The 18,591-nt window shown below is 56.1% G+C and overlaps 2 protein-coding genes across 2 annotated transcripts; both read left to right on the forward strand.

Moving 5' to 3' along the window:
* Positions 1–467: 467 nt before the first annotated feature.
* Positions 468–1,751, forward strand: Sstr3 (somatostatin receptor 3). Its single transcript, XM_059248122.1, has one exon. It carries the CDS (start codon positions 468–470, stop codon positions 1,749–1,751), a length of 1,284 nt encoding a protein of 427 aa, XP_059104105.1.
* An 8,945-nt stretch (positions 1,752–10,696) lies between these two features.
* C1qtnf6 (C1q and TNF related 6) lies at positions 10,697–17,316 on the forward strand. Its single transcript, XM_059247267.1, has 3 exons — positions 10,697–10,814; positions 12,938–13,187; positions 15,174–17,316. The coding sequence occupies exons 2-3, from the start codon at positions 12,944–12,946 to the stop codon at positions 15,716–15,718; spliced, it is 789 nt and encodes a 262-aa protein (XP_059103250.1). The 5' UTR covers positions 10,697–10,814; positions 12,938–12,943; the 3' UTR covers positions 15,719–17,316.
* The last annotated feature ends 1,275 nt before the right edge of the window (positions 17,317–18,591 follow it).

An 18,591-nucleotide genomic window follows, 5' to 3' on the forward strand; every position in this document is an offset into this window, starting at 1 on the left:
TTATCACCTGTTTGTCTGGACGGAGAAGGGGTCCAGGCACCCATTCTTACACTTACAGTCATCCCTCCAGGCAGGGCTTTAGGTAGAGGACCCCATGTGATGGCCAGGGTTAGAGAGGTGCTGACTTCCAGGAGAGGAGACACCATCAGCTCATTGTGCCATCCCGTTTGGAATTAGAGATCTGAGGAAAGTTCTGGGCTCTGCTAGAAACGACACACCTATTTATTTTATCTGGAGTTGGGAGGACTTGAAGTCTCATCTGAGAAATAGGAATTGCATTCCTCACCTTATTGGTCTGTGCAGAGCACAAGATGCTCCTCCAGCTCTGAGCTGGCACATAGTAGGTCTCCAAGTTCAAGGTAGCAGCGGTCGAGTGGCACAGAGGAAGGATTCTCTGACACAACTAAGCTGTGTTCTTCCTCCCGTAGGCCAGGAGTAATTGATTGCTGACCGGCCTCTCCTTGGCCATGGCCACGGCTGCCCATTCTTCATCAGTGCCCACAACCTTGGACCCTGGGAACACATCCTCAGCCTGGCCCCTGGACGCTACCCTGGGGAACGCATCTGCCGGTGCGAGTCTGGCAGGCCTGGCTGTCAGCGGCATCTTGATCTCCCTGGTGTACCTGGTGGTGTGCGTGGTGGGTCTGCTGGGCAACTCACTGGTGATCTACGTGGTCCTGCGGCACACAGCCAGTCCATCAGTGACCAGTGTCTATATCCTCAACCTGGCCCTGGCTGATGAGCTCTTCATGCTAGGGCTGCCCTTCCTGGCTGCTCAGAACGCACTGTCCTACTGGCCCTTTGGTTCGCTCATGTGCCGTCTGGTCATGGCCGTGGATGGCATCAACCAGTTCACCAGCATCTTCTGCCTCACCGTCATGAGCGTGGACCGCTACCTGGCCGTGGTGCACCCCACACGCTCGGCCCGCTGGCGCACGGCACCCGTGGCCCGCACAGTCAGTGCGGCCGTCTGGGTGGCCTCGGCTGTGGTGGTGCTGCCTGTGGTGGTCTTCTCGGGAGTGCCCCGGGGCATGAGCACGTGCCACATGCAATGGCCAGAGCCAGCGGCTGCATGGCGAGCAGCCTTCATCATCTACACGGCTGCACTGGGCTTCTTTGGGCCCCTGCTGGTCATCTGCTTATGTTACCTGCTCATTGTGGTGAAGGTGCGGTCGACCACACGGCGCGTGCGCGCGCCATCTTGCCAGTGGGTGCAGGCGGCACCGTCTTGCCAGCGGCGGCGGCGTTCTGAGCGGCGGGTCACGCGCATGGTGGTGGCTGTGGTGGCGCTCTTCGTCCTCTGCTGGATGCCCTTCTATTTGCTCAACATCATCAACGTGGTGTGCCCGCTGCCCGAGGAGCCCGCCTTCTTCGGCCTCTACTTCCTGGTGGTGGCACTGCCCTACGCCAACAGCTGTGCCAACCCCATCCTCTACGGCTTCCTCTCCTACCGCTTCAAGCAGGGCTTCCGCAGGGTCCTGCTGAGACCGTCCCGTCGTGTACGGAGCCAGGAGCCAGGGTCCGGCCCTCCAGAGAAGACTGAGGAGGAGGAGGATGAAGAGGAAGAGGAGAGACGAGAGGAGGAGGAGAGGAGGGCTCAGAGAAGGAAGGAGATGAACCGAAGGGTCAGTCAGATCGCACAGCCTGGCACCAGTGGACAGGAGCCCAGCACAGGATCTGCCAAGGAGCAGCAGCTTCTACCCCAGGAGGCGGCAGCTGGGGACAAGCCTAGCACCTTGAGCCACCTGTAAGGACTTCAAAGGACCGGTAAAATGGCCCAGAGAAAGGCAGAGGCTGTGCCCGGCTTAGGGACATGACTACCAGCTACATGCAGTGGTCTGAGCAAGTAGCAGCTTACGCGACTTCATTGACACTGCTGTCCTGGTCATCCTTGGGCCGCCGAGGTTCAGGGTCCAATGACAGAATGTTCAGGGGCCTACGTTCTGCCCCTCTGTGCTGGGGCCTGCTGTGTGCCCGTTGGCAGGTCCTCTGCCCTCTCTGGGCCTGGCTTTCTTCTTTTGACTCAGGGATGGGTACAATGAGGCCCCGATGGGCCCTGTCATAAGAGGGGTCTGGAGGGTGTCGTTATTGGGGGGACTCTCCCGAGCCCAAGTTAAGGTGATGTGGGCAGGCTGACCAAGAAACAAGGTATCTTGGGTGTCGGTCTGTATCTTGGCCCTCAGGGAGATACAGCAGGGCTTGGAGAATCAGGGACGCAGGTGAGCTGGGGGCTTGGCTGAAGCCCAGAGGAAGTGTAAGACGGTAGGATGGGATGCCACTGCTTAGGACCCAGCTCAGCCCTTCCCATGCTGCTGTGTGGCCTCGGCCACCTCTGTTCCTGCCTAGGCTTCCTACCTCTCCTGCTGGACAGCCCAATGTCCTGCAGGCCCTCATCCCAGTGTCTCAGTGCTGGGCCTCCTGTGCTCCTGGACATGAGGGGAGGATGTTTTCAGAAGGCAGACGAAGCCAAGCTTCAGGGGTTCTCACTATTTGGGCCCCTCTGGGGCCTACATCTGACGTATGCTTCTAATTTTGTATTCCTTTTCTCGGGGAGGGACCACACGCCACACGGGCTCAGGCCACCCACAGCCTGACTCACCCTATTTAGGTCAGGTACCTTGTCCCCAGGGCAGAGACTGTGGCAGCCTGAGGGGATGAGAGAGAGGAGGAGGATGGCCAAGATGAAGGAGAGGGAGCAGAGGCAGTAAGAAGGGGAGGGGAGAGGAGGGAGGAGGGAACAGAACTGTGCTGTGGTCTTGAACCAACCTTCGCCCCTTGGGCTAAGCTCAGTCGTGGCATTGATGGTCATCAGGAAGGGTCTGTCTGCGGCGCTGAGGAGAGGGGCCACAATGGAGATCCTGGGAGTGGGCCTGGTTCCTCAGGACACTAGGGAGGGGTGGTAAGCCCTTGGTGGGGGTCAGAGCTCCCCATCGTCTGTGTTCCCAGGGCTCCAGACCATGTAAAGAGGCTGACGGGCCGTCATGGGCAGTAAGTAGCCACTGCCCCAGGCTAAGCCAGGGCTCTACCCCTCCCAGAGATGGCCCTTTTGGTCCCAACAAAGCTGGCCTTGGAGAGGTTGGAGCTTCTGCCTCAACCCCCACCCTACTCTGCAAAGGTAGGGTCCTCAGGGAACCCACAAATCCAGAAGCTGGGAAACCTGCATCCTCTATTCACCTCAAGCCGCTTGGCCAGGCCCTCCCCCCCTGGGTCTCAGTATCCTCACCATGGCGTGGATGCGGTTCCCTAGCTCGCCAGTCTGCTGGAATCCAGGAGGAAACTGAGTCACGCTGGCTAAGCCACTGCTCACCACGATGGGGCTACTTATGGGATACAAAGTGGAGGTACCCCCAACTCAGGCTCAGCCCACATCCTGCCTGTGAGTGATCTCTATGGCAGCTACTGGGGTGAAGGTATTCATGAGAAACGGGGTGCAGGAGGTCAGAGGCCGAGGGTCAGAGATCATGCAGGCCACCCTGGGAGGAGGAAGTTTGCAAACTCAGGCATGTGTGGAGCGTGAGGCCCAGGCCTGAGGTTCCTCTGAGGAGGAGCCTGGGCAGAAGTGAGCAGTCCAACCTTCCTGGATGGGGCAGGGGAGCTGTGCCTTGCAAAAGGAGTTGGGTGGCCAACTGGGAAATCTTTGCTGCTTCTGACCCTAGCTCCTGTCAATAAAGATAGTGACTGGGCCATTTCCCCTGTACGTCCTGATGGGTGAGTGTGCAGATTGTGTGGCTTCTTTTCATATGGCTTCATAGTCCTTCCAGGGTCATAGAGATGCCCTTAAGAGTTTGAGCCTTGAAGAGCAGCACCTGAAACAACAGACACTTATTATTATCCAAACAGCAAATCTCAAAGCAGAAAGGTGATTGACTACAACTAAGTCCCATGACGGTCTCCTGGGCCAATCCACAAAGACAAGGCCGTGGGAGTGATGACTGGTCAATGTCTACCTTTCCAGCCGGACAGAAGTGAGGCAGTGGGATGGACAATATAATCTGGCCAGTGGGGTAGTGGGAGGGGCAGGGAGGTGAGGGGAAGGGCCAGAGAGCAGAATAAGCTGAGTGTGCATAGGCTTTCTGTGGCTACTATGTCTAGGTACAATCACACAGGGGTGTGTGTGTGTGTGTGTGTGTGTGTGTGTGTGTGTGTGTAGCTTTGTTCAGCGCATGGCTTTGTTCAGTGTATGGCCATAAACATGTGTCCAAAGTGTTCTCGGGCAGGTGTGTGCAGGTACAAGCAATGGGCCAACCGGTGCCTGGGCGTTACCTGGAAGTGTCCATATGGGCCGGGGTTTCTCTGCTGCTCCCATGACTCTGAACTTAGCGACACTGGGAGCCACTGCTGGGGCATGCTGAAGTCCATGTGCACGTGTCTACACGCATCTGAAAACCTTGACCTTGCAGGGCCGGCGTGATGCAGCTGTGTCTCCGGGGCCTACCTGGCAGGGCAGCTATGGCCTTTCCCATGAGTCTCTGGAATGAAGACTTGAACAGGGCCACTGGGGCCACAGTCACACAGGAGGAGCCTGCTTTGGAGCTGTGATTGGGAATAAATAAGGGTGTGAGGGGCAGGCAAGGGAAACTGAAGGATCTTGCTTTGGGATTTGGGGACTGGAATCTATGATTTAGTCCTGAGCAGAGAAAGAAAGGCAGTGACCATCAAGCCTGCCTCTGTCCTCCTCTTCGGCAATGGAAGTTGCTGACTTACCTTGATCTTGTCGCTCAGAGGCGGTTGCCAGGCAACAGCCCATGGCCACCAGCTTCTGGATCGGGACTTTGTGCATCAGCAACAGCATGATGGGAGAAGAGCTTGGAGTCTGCAGAGCCTGAGGCTGGGGAGGACAAGGCTACCGATTGTTGGGACCCTCTCTTTACCCGCAGATGATGTAGGCCACTGCCCCAAAGGGAGATGACAATTGGGCTCCATAGATCCTCAGGAGTAGAAAACTCTTGAGTAGAGGGATCCCAGGCTGTGTTGCAAGGGAACTCTTAGAGGTGAGCAAAGTGTGGTCTTGATGAAGTCTCAGGGCTCTTCCTGCTACTGGTAACCCTCAGGCTCTCATGGAATCCATCATAAAGCTGTGTGTGTGTGGGGGGAATGTATGACCTAAAAGTCATGAGAGGGGCTGGAGAGGTGGAGAGAGGTTAAAAAGAGTGCATGCTTCTTTAGAAAAGTAGAATCCACTACTGGGCTGTCATGGAGAGAAGGAGCCTGGGGTACATGGGCATGGCTCCTGCATCTGGATGTTCCCAGGTGGCCACTTGTGAATCGCTACCCTTTGGGTACCGTGAGGAAGGAGAGTATATGTGTGTGCTGGGAGAGCATAGTGGGTATGCACAGAGGGAGGTGTTGGAGCCTGAGTGTGCCAGACAGAGGGGCTGGTGTGTGTTGAGGCTCCACAGTTAGGCATTGCAGCCAGCAAGATCATGGGAGGAAAGAGTAGGGGTGAAGTCCCATGATGAGGCAGAGGCTGTAAAGGCATGGTGTCCTGGAGAGTTAGCTCCTGGGAGACGGGGGTGGGGTGGGTGGGACTGGAGTGTGCCCTTCCCAGTCCCTGTATGGAAATCTTAACCTGTTTCCTTTCTTTTGGAAAGAAGGTCGTTATAGACGGAAGTGGGGAGGGAAGTCGTGCTCAATACAATGTGTGTCCCCAGGAAAAGAGCTTTGAATGTACACATCCACAAGAACAGCTCAGAAGTAAAGGTCAGGGTGATAGGGTGGGGTGGCACACACCTGTGATCCCAGCATTTGGGAAGCTGAGCATTACCCTGAGTTCAAGGCCAGGTTGTACCACATAGGGAGACCCTGTCTTAAAAACCCAGCCTCCCACAAAGACCAGGGGGATACTTCTCCAAGCCCAGGGATATTGAGAGTGCCATCAAACTCCCCAAAGCCAGGAGGAGGCTTGGAACAGACTCATATTCCTCCGAAGAGATACCAGGCTGATGACTTGGTCCTGGGTCACAATAAACTTGTATGTGTGCATCTCCGTGTGTGTGTGTGTGTGTGTGTGTGTGTGTGTGTGTGTGTGTGCGCACGCGCATGTGCATGAGTGCACATATGTGTGTAGGCCAAAGGCTATGTTGGGTGTCTTCCCAATCTCTCCAAGTTTATCTTTTGAGACGAGACAGGATCTCTCCCTGTCCAGTGCTAGGGCTACATGAGCTGCTTTTTAACCAGGGATCCGAACTCAGGTCCTCACCTTTGTGAAGGGGGCTCTTTACCAGCTAAGCCATCTCTTTAGCCCTCGTTTTCTCTTTTTCAAGGTGAAGCCTCCCTTTGTAGCGAAGGCTGGCCTGGACCTCGTGGCAATCCTGCCTCAGTCTCCCAAGAGCCGGGATAACAGGCAGGCACCGCCACCTCTGCCAACACAATAACCTTTTGTTCCTGTCGCCCCCAGCTGTGGCACTTGCTAAGACCACCGCCCATTTGCCATATGGTGTTAGTGGCCTCTCCCCTCCCGGGGGCCCTACAAGATCTGCCAAGCCACCCTGCTCATCCTTCATGCAACACGTGGTGAGCGGGCACTGTTAACTGCCAAAGGCTCAGCCCAGAGGCCAGATGGTTTGTCTAGGAGCCAAGGAGGGGACAGCAGAGTGTCAGTGTGTAGACACTGTGGACTCAGACTGCCTGTGCTTAAGGCCCAGCTCATCCGTTCACTCGCCGTCTGACCTGGAGCCAGTGAATGAGCCTCTCCCGGCCTCAGTTTCTTCCCCACTGGGAGAAGGAGTTGCTTAGGTCGTTGAACGAGTTAAAGTTCACAGAGCTTAGGCCAGTGCCTGGCGCCCACAGGTACTGCACAAGCGTTTTCAGAAGTATGTCCACAGGACAGATGTGCAAGACCTGGTGAGGTCCGGGATGTTACAGTTGTTGCCCAATATCATGACCAGGAAGAAGACCAAGAACAGGGCCATTCTCCTGCCTCAGCTTCCCCAGTGCTAAGTGGATAAAGTGATGCTAGGGGTTGGGGTGCTCTGAGACTACCTGTGCCAGCTTCCTGGTAGCACACCATACCCCTGGGAAGTATATATATATCGCAAAGGAGATACCCAGGCCACACAGGCCCAGCACCCCAAACCCTGCAGCCTTGGGCAGGCACTCCAGAGTGCTGTAGTGTGGGGGGTGAATCGGGGATGTACATGTGTACAAACAGCTTCTCTTTCTCACTGGCTCCAGAGAGCGCCTCATTCTCCTTAGGGATCCAGGTACCTGGGATCCTGGGCACATCCTCTGATACTGTCTTGTTGCAGGTGGGGAAACTGAGGCCTGGGGTGGGGGCAGGCTGTTTCAAAGCTTTGCAGAGAAGGGACAGAATGTCCTCTTTCAGTCCGGCCAGGAAATGTGTCAATATTTGCTCATGGGAACTGCCGCCTCACTGCCCTTGGTCAACACCTCCCGAGCTGGCTTGGTTTCTCCATCTGTGAGACTATGGTTGTGTCTGAAATCTGCTAGCTCTCCACAAGGGAGGTCTCTGTAGGCTCTGGCTGCAAATAAATGGGCAAACACAACTGGATTTACATGTGGGTTGTAAGTGGCAGGGGTGTTCTTGGCCACACACAATCAAGGGAACTCCAGATCCTAGCTCAGAGTGCCTGTGAGCCAGCCTCGGGCCCGGGCGGAGCCTCAGTTCCCTCATTCCTGAAGTGCACCCCACAATCCCATCTTACAGGACTGTCACAGGGCTGCAAGGTGACCCGATGACTCCCGCTCAGGTCAGCCCAGTGCTTTCTGTGTCCGCCAGGGGGCGCCGCTGGACCTCAGAGCGCCGCTCCTCCTCTTCGCTCAGATTCGGCTTTATTCGGCCACTGTCGGATTCCACCCGGCTGTACCCGACTCTGTTCGTTTTGGTTCGGTAAAAATCGACTCTGTTCGGCTCTACTCGGCCGTACTCGGCTGGATTCCGCTTTGCTAGGCTTTGCTCGGTAGGACGGGGCTCTGTTCGGCTCTTTTCGGACATGTTCGGCTCCTCTCCGGACTAGGCTTCCGCGTTGTGGGCCTTGGAGGGGGGTGGGGGGGGTGGGGGCTTGAACTCTTCCTGTCTCTTTTGGCTGGGCCTGGAGGGTCTAGCCTGGGTCGCTCAATAGAGCGGGACTCAGTAAAGCCAATTTGGAGCTGTTCTCACGGGACTGTAGGTCAGAGGAACCCTGCCCACTTTCTGGGGTGCTGAGGTTTGGAAGAATAAACTCGGCTCTCCAGCCAGGCTGGACTGGCGGGGTGCTGGGTGCCGGGCCGCGGACTGGCTCTCTCCAGGAGGTGGCGCCCTCCTCTCCATTAGTTCAGACGTTAACTTGGCAGTGACCTTGAACTACAAATAGGAATTAGCATTCACGATTTACGCAGCTGACTTCTGGCGTCACCAAGTCACTGTCCTGGCTCCCGGAAGTCAGAAAGGGCGGGAGTGATCGGAGAAACAGTCTCATACCGTGGGACTCTGGCCTTGGTGACATAGTTCGGGCTTTCTGTGTCTGGGTACATATTTGCTGACAGAGGTTTATGAAACAGTATGGAGGGCATCATGGGCCCTGGGGGTACCTACTGGCAGGTGTGCTGACAAAAATGAATGCACGCCGCAGCATACGGGGCTTAACCCGAAGTAGCCAGGAGGAAGCACCCCTTGACTGCCTGTTCCCAGACACTCATACAGTCCTGGAGTCAAGACTGTCTAGCCCAAGGTCATTAAGACTCAGAGAAGCGCCAAGGCAGTGGTGGCACACACCTTTAATCCCAGCCCTCAGGAGGCAGAGTCAGGCGGAGTGAGTTCGAGGCCAGCCTGGGCTACACAGTGAAACCCTGTCCTGAAAAACAAAACACTCAGAGAAGTAAGGAAATTTACCCAGTGTCACACAGCTGGAAGAAGAACATGCAACAGAGCCATAATCCAAGTCTGTCTGTCTACGCCAGGACTGGAGCTCTGTCTCAAATCTGCCTGACCTGGCCTGGGACATCTTCATGGCTGAGGTCAGTGGCTTGGAGCCTCTTGGACTGTTAAGGTGGAGTGAGCAGCCTGGGCCTGCAAGTGGGGTGCACAGTACTAGGCACACAGCTGGCCTCCAACACAACCGTGCCTGTCACCTTTTTCCTGCTTCTCCCTACTCCATCCATCTTTTCTTTCGTCCTTTTTTTTTTTTTTTCCAGCTTTCTACCCCAGAGACCGGAGACTGCCTGGTGCTGTCCCCACCCCCAGGGCTGCTGACTCAGTCCTTTGCTCTGGTGGCTGCAGCTTGAAGCTGGTAGCCTCTTTGCAGGCCTGGCTCAGTGCCCCAGGAATGCTGCTCAGGCAGGCAGGGCCATACAGAGGCCATGCCAGTGTGGGCCTGGTCGTGGTCCCTATATGGCCATCGTCCCTGTGTCTGCTTTCTGCTGGGCCCCACTGGTACTCCTGACTGGACCTGAGGACTTCAAGTCATTCTGGGAGGCAGCACCGGACCAGAAGAGTCTGGCGTCCTCCCAACTTGGACTCCACTCTGCTATGTGACTTTGTACCGAAGTCTTGATTTGCCTGGGCCACAATGTCCCTGATTAAGGGATGGGATTAGATCATCTCTGAGGCTCCTTCCAGGACTGATATGCTGTTGGATTGTCTGCTTCAACACACAGGAAGACTGGGCCCAGAGATAGCCCTGTCAAGGACCCAAAACATGAGGGCTGATGTACGTACTCTTAGCTGTTAGTGGGGCCAGGAGGTCCCACACCTAAATCTGCCCCATAAGTGGTGGGCTGGAGGGTAACGTCTCTGCCAAGCCCCTCTAGCTGCTAACTTGCTTCCTCTCCCTGGGCTGGAGAGAAGCTGCGGGAAATAGTGGGTCTAAACACTTTTGGGGGAACGAAGGTCCCGAGAGAAGTGAAGCCCAGCTCAATCAGGAGATACTCAGTAAAACTAAAATGGGAAGGTAGCCAAGGGTGAGGGACATTTGACATCAGATGCACGGGGTCTCTGGCCCCAGGAAGCCAGGGCTAGGAGCCATGTCTGTGGCCCTTGCTAAAAAAAAAAAAAATCCCCTAGCCTGCCCCGGAGGAAACTGAGGCAAAGACCCAGGGCACATAGGCTGCTCCCCCATGAACTTCTTGGAGGTTACCTCTGTGGGGGAGCTGGCTTTAGGAGACAAGAGATTGAATTAATAAAGGCAGGATTCCAGGTGGAGGAGCGGGAGATGAGGCACGCTTGGTCTAGCACTTATGTGCTTGGAGGCAGGATCCCAGACCACCTAGGGTAGGAGAGGCAGTGCTTGGCCGTGTTGCTGGCTACTGGGTGTTAGGACAACCAGGGTTTATGCCTATGGAGGATGGGTACCAGTGCCCTCACGCCACCCTGTCTCTGTAGCTCTTGGCTCCGACTGGATGGCTCTTGGGCTCCGACTGGACCCGGGCTGTGGGAGTTCCCAGCGCTGCCTCCCTTTTCCTGAGCAATGGAGAGCCCTGCCCCCCCCTCCCCCGCTGCCTCCGATTTCCACGATTTCCACACCAAGTATTTCTAAGCCCTTGACCCTCGTCCGTCCCTCTAAACTCTCAGGGCCTTTGACTCAAACAGGGTACCATGGCTGGGTCTGGGCCACAGATGCCCAAGGAAGTTTAAAGATCCAAACGTCTCCCGGCATCTCTGAGGGGCAGAGCCCCAGGCTGGAGGGGCGGGAGCAGGAGGTAGGGGATGGGAAGCCAGCTCAGCGTGCTCCCTCCTCCCTCCCTCCGTCCCTCCGCCCTCCCAGCTCAGTCGTAGGCCTTGGGGGTCGGGCCAGCAACAAGCTATTATCACAGACATGGGCCAAGGAGCCAGAGGCCACCCGGGGTCTGTGAGTTGAGCTTGAGGCTGCAGGACCAGGGTGAGTGGCTGGAGGCCTCTCTGCTTCTGTCTGGGCTGGGGGCTGGAGTCAGAGTCTGGGGTTCCTGTGTTCTCCTCTTTCTGGCGAGCACATAGCTCTTTCCCTCTGGCTTAGCCAGCTCCTTGAGGATCTCTTCGTCTCTTCCACCCTACACTTCTGGCCACCCTGCACCGCTCCTGGCTTTTATCTGCCCCCTACAGTGACTCCCCCTCTCCTAGCCACTTAGCCCAGCCCTGCCCACCTGGATGATAACAGTGGTCGGGTCTCCACCACCCCCAAGAGTCTCTGGCTTTTTAGCAGAGGTGGTGGGGACCCTCAAGACTACTCTAGGGTTGGTGTGATCCCCCCACACTTAGTCCTACCTGCCCCCTCCCAGGAGCCAGCCAGGGATCCTAGCTGTGGTTAGGGCCGCTTCCAGCCGCTTCCAGGGAGACAGCCCTGCTTCCTGCTTCCTGTCCTTAAGCCTCCCCCCTCCCCCCCTTTTCTGTGTCTGAGCTTTTGACTCCCCAGGGGCCAGACCAATAGGAAACAGAAATGTCTCCAAACCATGCTGACCCTTCGGGAGACGTACGGTGCCTTGTCAAGCCATAGACACCAGGATGAGGTCTCTACCAGGCAGAGGAAGGAATGGACTCTTTGAAGTACATGACAAGCTAGGCAGCTTCACTGCCTGTTAAATCATCCGTGTAACCTAGCAAGGAAGACATGTTGGCATCTTGTGTGAACGGGGGTGGGGGTGGGGGGGAGCAGGAAGACCAGAAGGGCTAAGCCACAAGCCTAGGTCACACCGGTTTGTGTTATTCAGATGGCCCCACAGGGTGGGACACATCTCTGGCCAGAATAAAGAGGAGGGGGTCGCTGCAACCTGGAGTTGAGGAAAATAGGGGTGACTGGTCTCTGACGGGTTTGTCTGCCTGGTGGAGCAGAACCAGCAAGACCCAGCAGTGTGGACAGGATCATTCCAGATCCGGGATGTCTCTGGAGATGCCTCCTGTCATCACCCTGGCCCCTGGGGAGATGACCCAAGAGTGCTGCCCCTTTAACACCTAGCCCCTCTTCGTAGCCTTTCTAGAAGTAATCATTTTACCTTCTCAGCCCGTATTAACCACAGAAAAATATTTTTAAATTGTACTGCATGTTAAGGAGGCACAAAAAGGAAATAAACAAAGAGACGCCAGAGGTGTAAAAACCAGTCTGGTTTCAATAGCAGTTTCTGATCTGTGATAATCGGGTGGCGCCAGGCCCCGAGCATGTCACCACCTCAAAGGCCCGCTGCGGGCTTCCTGCCCACCCATCCAGGTTCCTTCTCTAGTGTCCAGCCTACTTCCGGCTCCACTCTGAAAACTCCGGACCCTTCATGTTCCAGGCCCAAGATGGAACCTCACCAATTCTGATCCCTCTGAACTACCAGGGCTTTTGGTCCTCCCCTCCCCCAATTTCAATTTACCACCTTAGTGGCCGATTGGTGGGCCTGTCAGGATTGACACGACCATCTCCCAATGGTTCAACTGTGAGCTTTCTCTGCGGGGCTCCTGGGTAAAGGGGGGTTGTTGAGGGTACAAAGACACCAGGAGGGTGAGCCCTGCTAAGCTGCATATCCTCAACCTTGTGTCCTTTCAAAGGGGACATCTGGTTTCCTGACTTGTTCTTCGAGAGGGGGACCTCCCGCTTCTGCACAGAGGAGTCCTGTGGGGTCCAATACCTTGGTCCTCAGGGACCCCAGCTCCTGCCTATGGAGCCTGCAGGTGGTGGTGGGAGCCATGGCCTTTAGAGATGAGGGAGCCAAAGAAACGTTCTCCATCTCCTTGGTTAGCCCCGTGGACATCTGGGCATCTTCTTGGGTGGCTCAGGAAGGACCTGGGCGCCTGGTGTGTGCCATCTGAGGGTCTCCAGAGGAGTTTCATTCTTCCCAGGCCATGTGGCAGTGGCCACAATAGACAGGAGGCTCAGTGGCTCGTCTCGTGCCCTCAGACTCGTTTCCCAGGTGGCCCCAGACTTGCCTGTTACAGGGGTCCTACCCGCTCCCCTTAGTAACACTAGGTCTGCCCTGGCTACTGGAGATAGTGTTGTCCCTGAGTGTTGACATGCCAGATACGCTGAGTCGAATGTGTCTCTCCGTCCAGGTCATCATGGGGACAGACAGCCTGGGTTCCCTCTGGGCGGTACTCCTGCTTCCTCTGGTGTTTGGAGTCCCCACAGAGGAGCCCACCTTTCAGGAACCTGTGGCCCCCCATCTCACCAAAGGCTGTCAACGATGCTGTGACCCCGAGGAACCACTGTCCTCTGCTGACACTGTCCATGCCCCTGTTTCCCCCTCCTTCCGCTATGTCTTGCCCGAGGTCAGGCCCTACATCAACATTACCATCCTGAAGGGTGAGTTATCACACTGGGCAGGTCGTGGGCAGAATTGGTATGGGATAGGGAGGGAGGGAAAGAGGGAGGCACAGAAGAAAGCAAGACAGGCCTTGCCTAGGCCTTGCCTGCCTTCGGTCTACATACACACAGCACCTGGAATGTACAAGGACCGTTCTGAGTTCAGGGTGAATGAAGAGGTGGTGGGCAGATGCTGTGCAATGAATAGACTCCCCAAGCTGATGAAGCAGGTGGTGAGAAAGGCCCTGGGGTCCAAAATGTGGGCAGACGGTGTTGAAGTGTGGGGCACAGGCAGCAGAGCGGGCATGGCAGATCCACAGGGCTCCTGGGAAGGGGAAAGGGAAGGGCAAACCTATGCTCACAGGGCAAGGAGCTTCTCAGTAGGGGTGTGAAAGGAGATGGCATGGAAAGATGTGGGCCCACGGGGTCACCAGCCACAACTAGGATATAAGTTTCTCTCCGCAGGAAAAGGGGGGTTGAGCAGAGAGAGGACCTGCCTGCCATAGGTGTCGTGTGGGGCACATGGCAGAGACAGAAGTGAAAGTTCAAAGTCCTGGGGGAGCTCTATGGCTGGATGTGGGGTGCTGGAAGCAGGGTGCTAGAGGCGGGGTGCTGGAGGTGGGGTGCTGGAGGTGGGGGTGGCAGCTCCCTAATATATAGCCTCAGATGTAAGGGACTTAGTTCCACCACAGTGATGGGACCCATGACTGCCATGGCCACACCACTGATGTCCACCATTGCTCACCATGCCCCCACCCAATGTGAGGAGATGATTGTGGGTCATTCCTCCCACCGTGTATATCGGGAAATTTAGTGTCCAATAGGGACTCTCCTGGGGTCACTTCGATGTCAGGGACAGAGCAGGGCACTCCCCTCTGACTCCCACTCATTTTAATTGCCTGGGGGAGGTCACTTCCTGGTCTCCCTGCCTCACAGCCACACCGGTTCAACTTCAGGTAGCTTAGCCTCTGGAGGTGGAGGAGCCCGGGCCTGGTGACCCTTTGCTGTGGCTGCCCATCTGAAGCCCTGTGTTGCCCTTGGACAGGCTTCCAGAAGTGGACAGTTCTGTGTAGCACCAGGCTGCCTGGGTAGCATCTGAAGCCCTGTGTCTAAGCCTTGTGGGTCAGGCTGGCCTCTTTCTAGACTTCTTGCCGGCTTATGTGTTGAAGGAAAACAGTCCCTCCTCAGAGCCACCTTGGCCTTACGCTGGGTAGAGCAGGTGCTCAAATGCTCTGTACTCAGTGAGGTGCTTTTGCTGGGAGGTGGCATCTGTGGAGCCAGCCCACAGCCGTGAACACCCCCCACTCCATGTTCCTTTGGTCTGCCTTCAAGGACCTGTGCCTTCCTTTCCCTCTCTACCTTCCACTGATTTCACCACCACCCTGGTCAAGGGGCCTCACCAGGAAAATATGCAGTCAGGTCTCTTCAGTACACGCCAGGTGTTTTGGGGTGAGGGTGGGGTGTCTTGTCTATGCTCAGATTCAGCCTGGAGCCAGGGCTGAAAAGAGACTAGGTCACCATTGCCAGGGAGGGTGGAGATGGTCTGGGCCATGCTGAGTGGATGTCCTGCCCTCTCTCTGCCGAGTGAGGACTCATGTGCACCTGCGAAGTGGGCATTGCCCTTTTAAGGTGCACCCCAGACACCCAAGACCCCCAAATCTCCAGGCCACGGCAAAGGCAGTTTTCTTCTCTAACTGGAGGTGTAAAGCGTGTCTTACCTTGCCCGACCTCCCCACTGGCCTCAGCAGAGCAGCCTCCTGGAAACCTGTCATGCCTCCCTTGCCAGGAGGGAACCCAGGCTGAGCTGGACAGAACACAGTCTGGGTCTTAGGAGATGTTTGCGGTGATAAATGCTGGGCGTGTAGTAGGCGCCCAGTAAACACCAGCTTCATTTCTGGACCCAGGCTAAAGCAGTGGCTTCCAAAAATGAGTGCTTAGCATAGGCTAGGATGCCTGTTCTAACTTCTCTCCTTCATGTCCTCACAGGTGACAAAGGGGACAGAGGTCCTACAGGAACACCAGGGAAGCCAGGCAAGGATGGTCCCCGAGGGGACCGCGGCTCTCAGGGCGTCAAAGGTGACAAGGGGCAGGCAGGCAGCCCTGGTAGCCCCTGCCAGATGCACTACTCGGCCTTCTCTGTGGGTCGCAAGACAGCCTTACACAGCAATGAGGACTTCCTCCCTCTGCGGTTCGACAGGGTCTTCGTGAACACAGACGGCCACTTCGACATGACCACCGGCCGCTTCGCGGCCCCCCTGCGCGGCCTCTACTTCTTCAGCCTCAACGTGCACAGCTGGAACTACAAGGAGACCTACGTGCACATCGTCCACAACGAGCAGGCGGCCGTGATCCTCTACGCGCAGCCCAGCGAGCGCAGCATCATGCAGAGCCAGAGTGTGATGTTGCCGCTGGAGCCTGGCGACCACGTGTGGGTGCGGCTCTTCAAGAGGGAGCGGGAGAACGCCATCTACAGCGATGATGTGGACACCTACATCACCTTCAGCGGCCACCTGATCAAGGCAGAGGACTGAGCTTCCCTGGCTGGTTTCGCAGCTGGGCAGCTTGGGGGAGGGCTGGTGGCTAGGGCAGGTCTTGTAGGTAGGTTCCCCAGGACTGGATCTGCCGCTCTTCATTGCTTAGGATTGTCACTTGCAGTCTGTCTCCATCCCCTCCCCGCTTGGCTTCATTTTCAGAGACTTTTGGGCTTACGTATTCCAGAACGTCCTCAGCCTCTAGAGAGGCTTTCCTCACACATCACTGTGCTGTTCACGCCTGGGGGACTTTGTTGTATGGTAGATTCTGGCTTGGCATTTGGGGGTGTGCCCAGGATTCTGCATTTCTAGCAATTTCCTCAGAAATGCTGATGCTATTGGTCTATAGACCACACTTGAGGAGTTGGGCTCTCTATAGAATGTTCCCAGAATTCTAGGGGTTTCCCAAACACTCTGGAATTCCCCCCCAAACTCCAGTATTCTTCCTGTATCCTCAGGTTTTCTCCTCACCCTGGGCCTACCCCCATACTGCTCTTTCCGCCCCTCCCCCACCCGCTTTTCTAGCCACTGCTCACTTATGCATTCAACAAATGCTGAACGCTCACTTGGTCCCAGGGCTGAGGAAAACCTAGACTAATCAGACCTAGGTCCTGTCTCTCCCCTGGTGAATGCCCAGTAGCCTGGACAGGGGTTGGGGTATGCCCAAGTGGGTCCAAAGACTTGAGCGCACGTACTGGGTGCTCCTCTAGACTGGGTGCTCCTCTAGACTAGGTGCTTAGGCACTGTGGGCCATTCTTCACTGCTCCGTGGTGGCACAGGGTGCTGGAGGTGGGCGTGATGTTCCTTTCCCATTCTCTACCTTCTTGCCTGGTGCCCAGCATTAAAGCAAACCGTAGGTATAGCCTTGGCTGGGAAGAGACCCAGGGATTGGGAGGCATCTGGGATAAAAGGGCTCCTGGGAGTGAACTGGAGCCCATTCTCCCTGACCTTTGAAGACTCCTCCTACCTTCTTTTTCTCATTCCCCAGGACATTAGCCAAGGTCAGACCACGCACTAGGTGCTCTCTGACCCTCCTGGACCCTCAAAAGCCCAGTGTCACACAGGGCTTACGAAGGTGCTAAGGACACCCGGGAGGTGGCTCCCATTTCACGGCTTCACCTGCCTGGATTACCCTTGCAGACGTCATGGGGAGCCAGGGGGGACAGAGGTGGCAGGTTTCAGCCCAAAGCAGGTCTAGGGACTGAAGCCGGTGACATTCAGGTTATCTGGGGGCCCTTTCTGAGCCACGCTGCCAAGACAGGCCCTGGGGAAGTCATGGAGAAGCAGGGACACAGAGAGCCCCATGCCTTTCCCAGCGTGCACGGCCCGGTGGCCCTTCAACCTTCCCCTCTTCCACTGCAAGGCTACCCAAGCTTCTCAGGGGAAGGCGGCCTCCGTCCATTGGTGCTTCTGCAGACCCAGGGCAGGGCTGGCCCTGGGCGGGCATCTCTGGTGCTTACAGCCAAGGGAGCCATGGCAGGGTGACAGAGGCAAGGCCTGCCACGTGCTGTGAAGGCTGATTCCACAAAACCACCCTCAGCCCGACTGTCCTTGCCGGCTTGGCCAGTGTGAATAAAAATACTGGATTCTCTTGGCAAGTCAGCCTGGTGCTTTTTGCTCTCTGCCCTTCTTCTGCCTTGGGAGGTAGCCACTCTGGCCCTGGTGGGGGCAGATATAGGGTTCCACAGAAACAAAGCCTTGCCTGTGTGTTCTCTGCCTGCAAAGAAATCAGCTCTAGCCAGTTGCTCACACAGCCGGGGTCCTGGAGTTGGAACCCACTGAGAGTCAGCTGGGATCCCGGTAAGTCCCCACATCTCTGAGCCTCAATATCACTGCCTGCAAAGTGGAGGTAACAATGGCTTACCTCACAGGTGGCTTCAGGATTAGAGGGCATGTTGCCTGGCAGGTGCCATGTTCCTTCTCGGACAACATCTGTTGGTCATCTGCAGTGTGGCTCCCTGTAGCAGAAGCACAATGATTATTTCCTTAGAGACCATCCCCGAAACTCATGTTCCAGCCGGGAACTCCCAAGTGCCACACCAATTTATTAGCTACTGTCTTGTTACGGGGACAAAGGCAACCCAGGAAGAAAGGGTTCGTTGTGGCTTGAGGGTACAGTCTACCGTGGCATGGATGACATGACAGCCCGAGTGTGAGGCAGCTGGTCACATTGCATCTGCAGTCAGGAAGCAGAGAGAGACGGAGCCTGGTGCCCAGCTTGCACTCTTCCTTATAGTCAGTCCTGGTCCCCAACCACGGAATGATGCCACCCACAGGTAAGGGACATCACCCCACCTTAACTGGCCTAGTCTAGAAACAACTTCAGAGGCATGTCCAGACATTGGTCTTAGGTGTTTCGAGATCCTGTTGTGTCAATAATGTTCACCACATACCAACCACAGTACCTCACCTGTGTGAGGGACCTCCGAGTCCCACAACTCTGTCTCATGCTTATGAAGAAAACAGCTGGAAAAACTCATCCTGCCTCATGGAGGATAGTCTGCTGGGGGCGGCCATATTGACTAGCACGGTCCCTTGCCTATACTGTTAAAGTGACCCCGGCCTCCCCTCTCCTTGCCTGTTGCTGCGGGTGGAAGGGCAGGAATTTGTGCCCTGCTCTGTGTAACCATCACTGTTTGGTGACTCAGTGTACCTTGTGGAAGGTGGATATTGCAAAGAACACACCATATGCACCTGCTTGGGATCCAAGCCCACTCAGTGGCAGAGTGGACTCTGTGTCCTTGGGGCCCGTGAGGGCTCTGAAGGGAGGCCTCCCATTATACCTGCCTGCTTCCCAGTGATCTGCAAAGAGCTGGCCTCACAGTGTGCTCTGGCCAAGCTCTAGTCTGCTTAATATGCTCTACCACAAAGAA

This window comes from Peromyscus eremicus, chromosome 20 (assembly GCF_949786415.1).
Source record: "Peromyscus eremicus chromosome 20, PerEre_H2_v1, whole genome shotgun sequence".
Classification (NCBI taxonomy): Eukaryota; Metazoa; Chordata; class Mammalia; order Rodentia; family Cricetidae; genus Peromyscus; species Peromyscus eremicus.

What these genes read in the sequence shown, in the direction of transcription:
- Sstr3 (XM_059248122.1), top strand. Translation starts at nt 468, where the DNA reads ATGGCCACGGCTGCCCATTCTTCATCAGTGCCCACAACCTTGGACCCT.
- C1qtnf6 (XM_059247267.1), top strand. Translation starts at nt 12,944, where the DNA reads ATGGGGACAGACAGCCTGGGTTCCCTCTGGGCGGTACTCCTGCTTCCT. An exon ending in CAACATTACCATCCTGAAGG is followed by an intron (nt 13,188 to 15,173) that starts GTGAGTTATCAC and finishes ATGTCCTCACAG; the next exon opens with GTGACAAAGGGGACAGAGGT.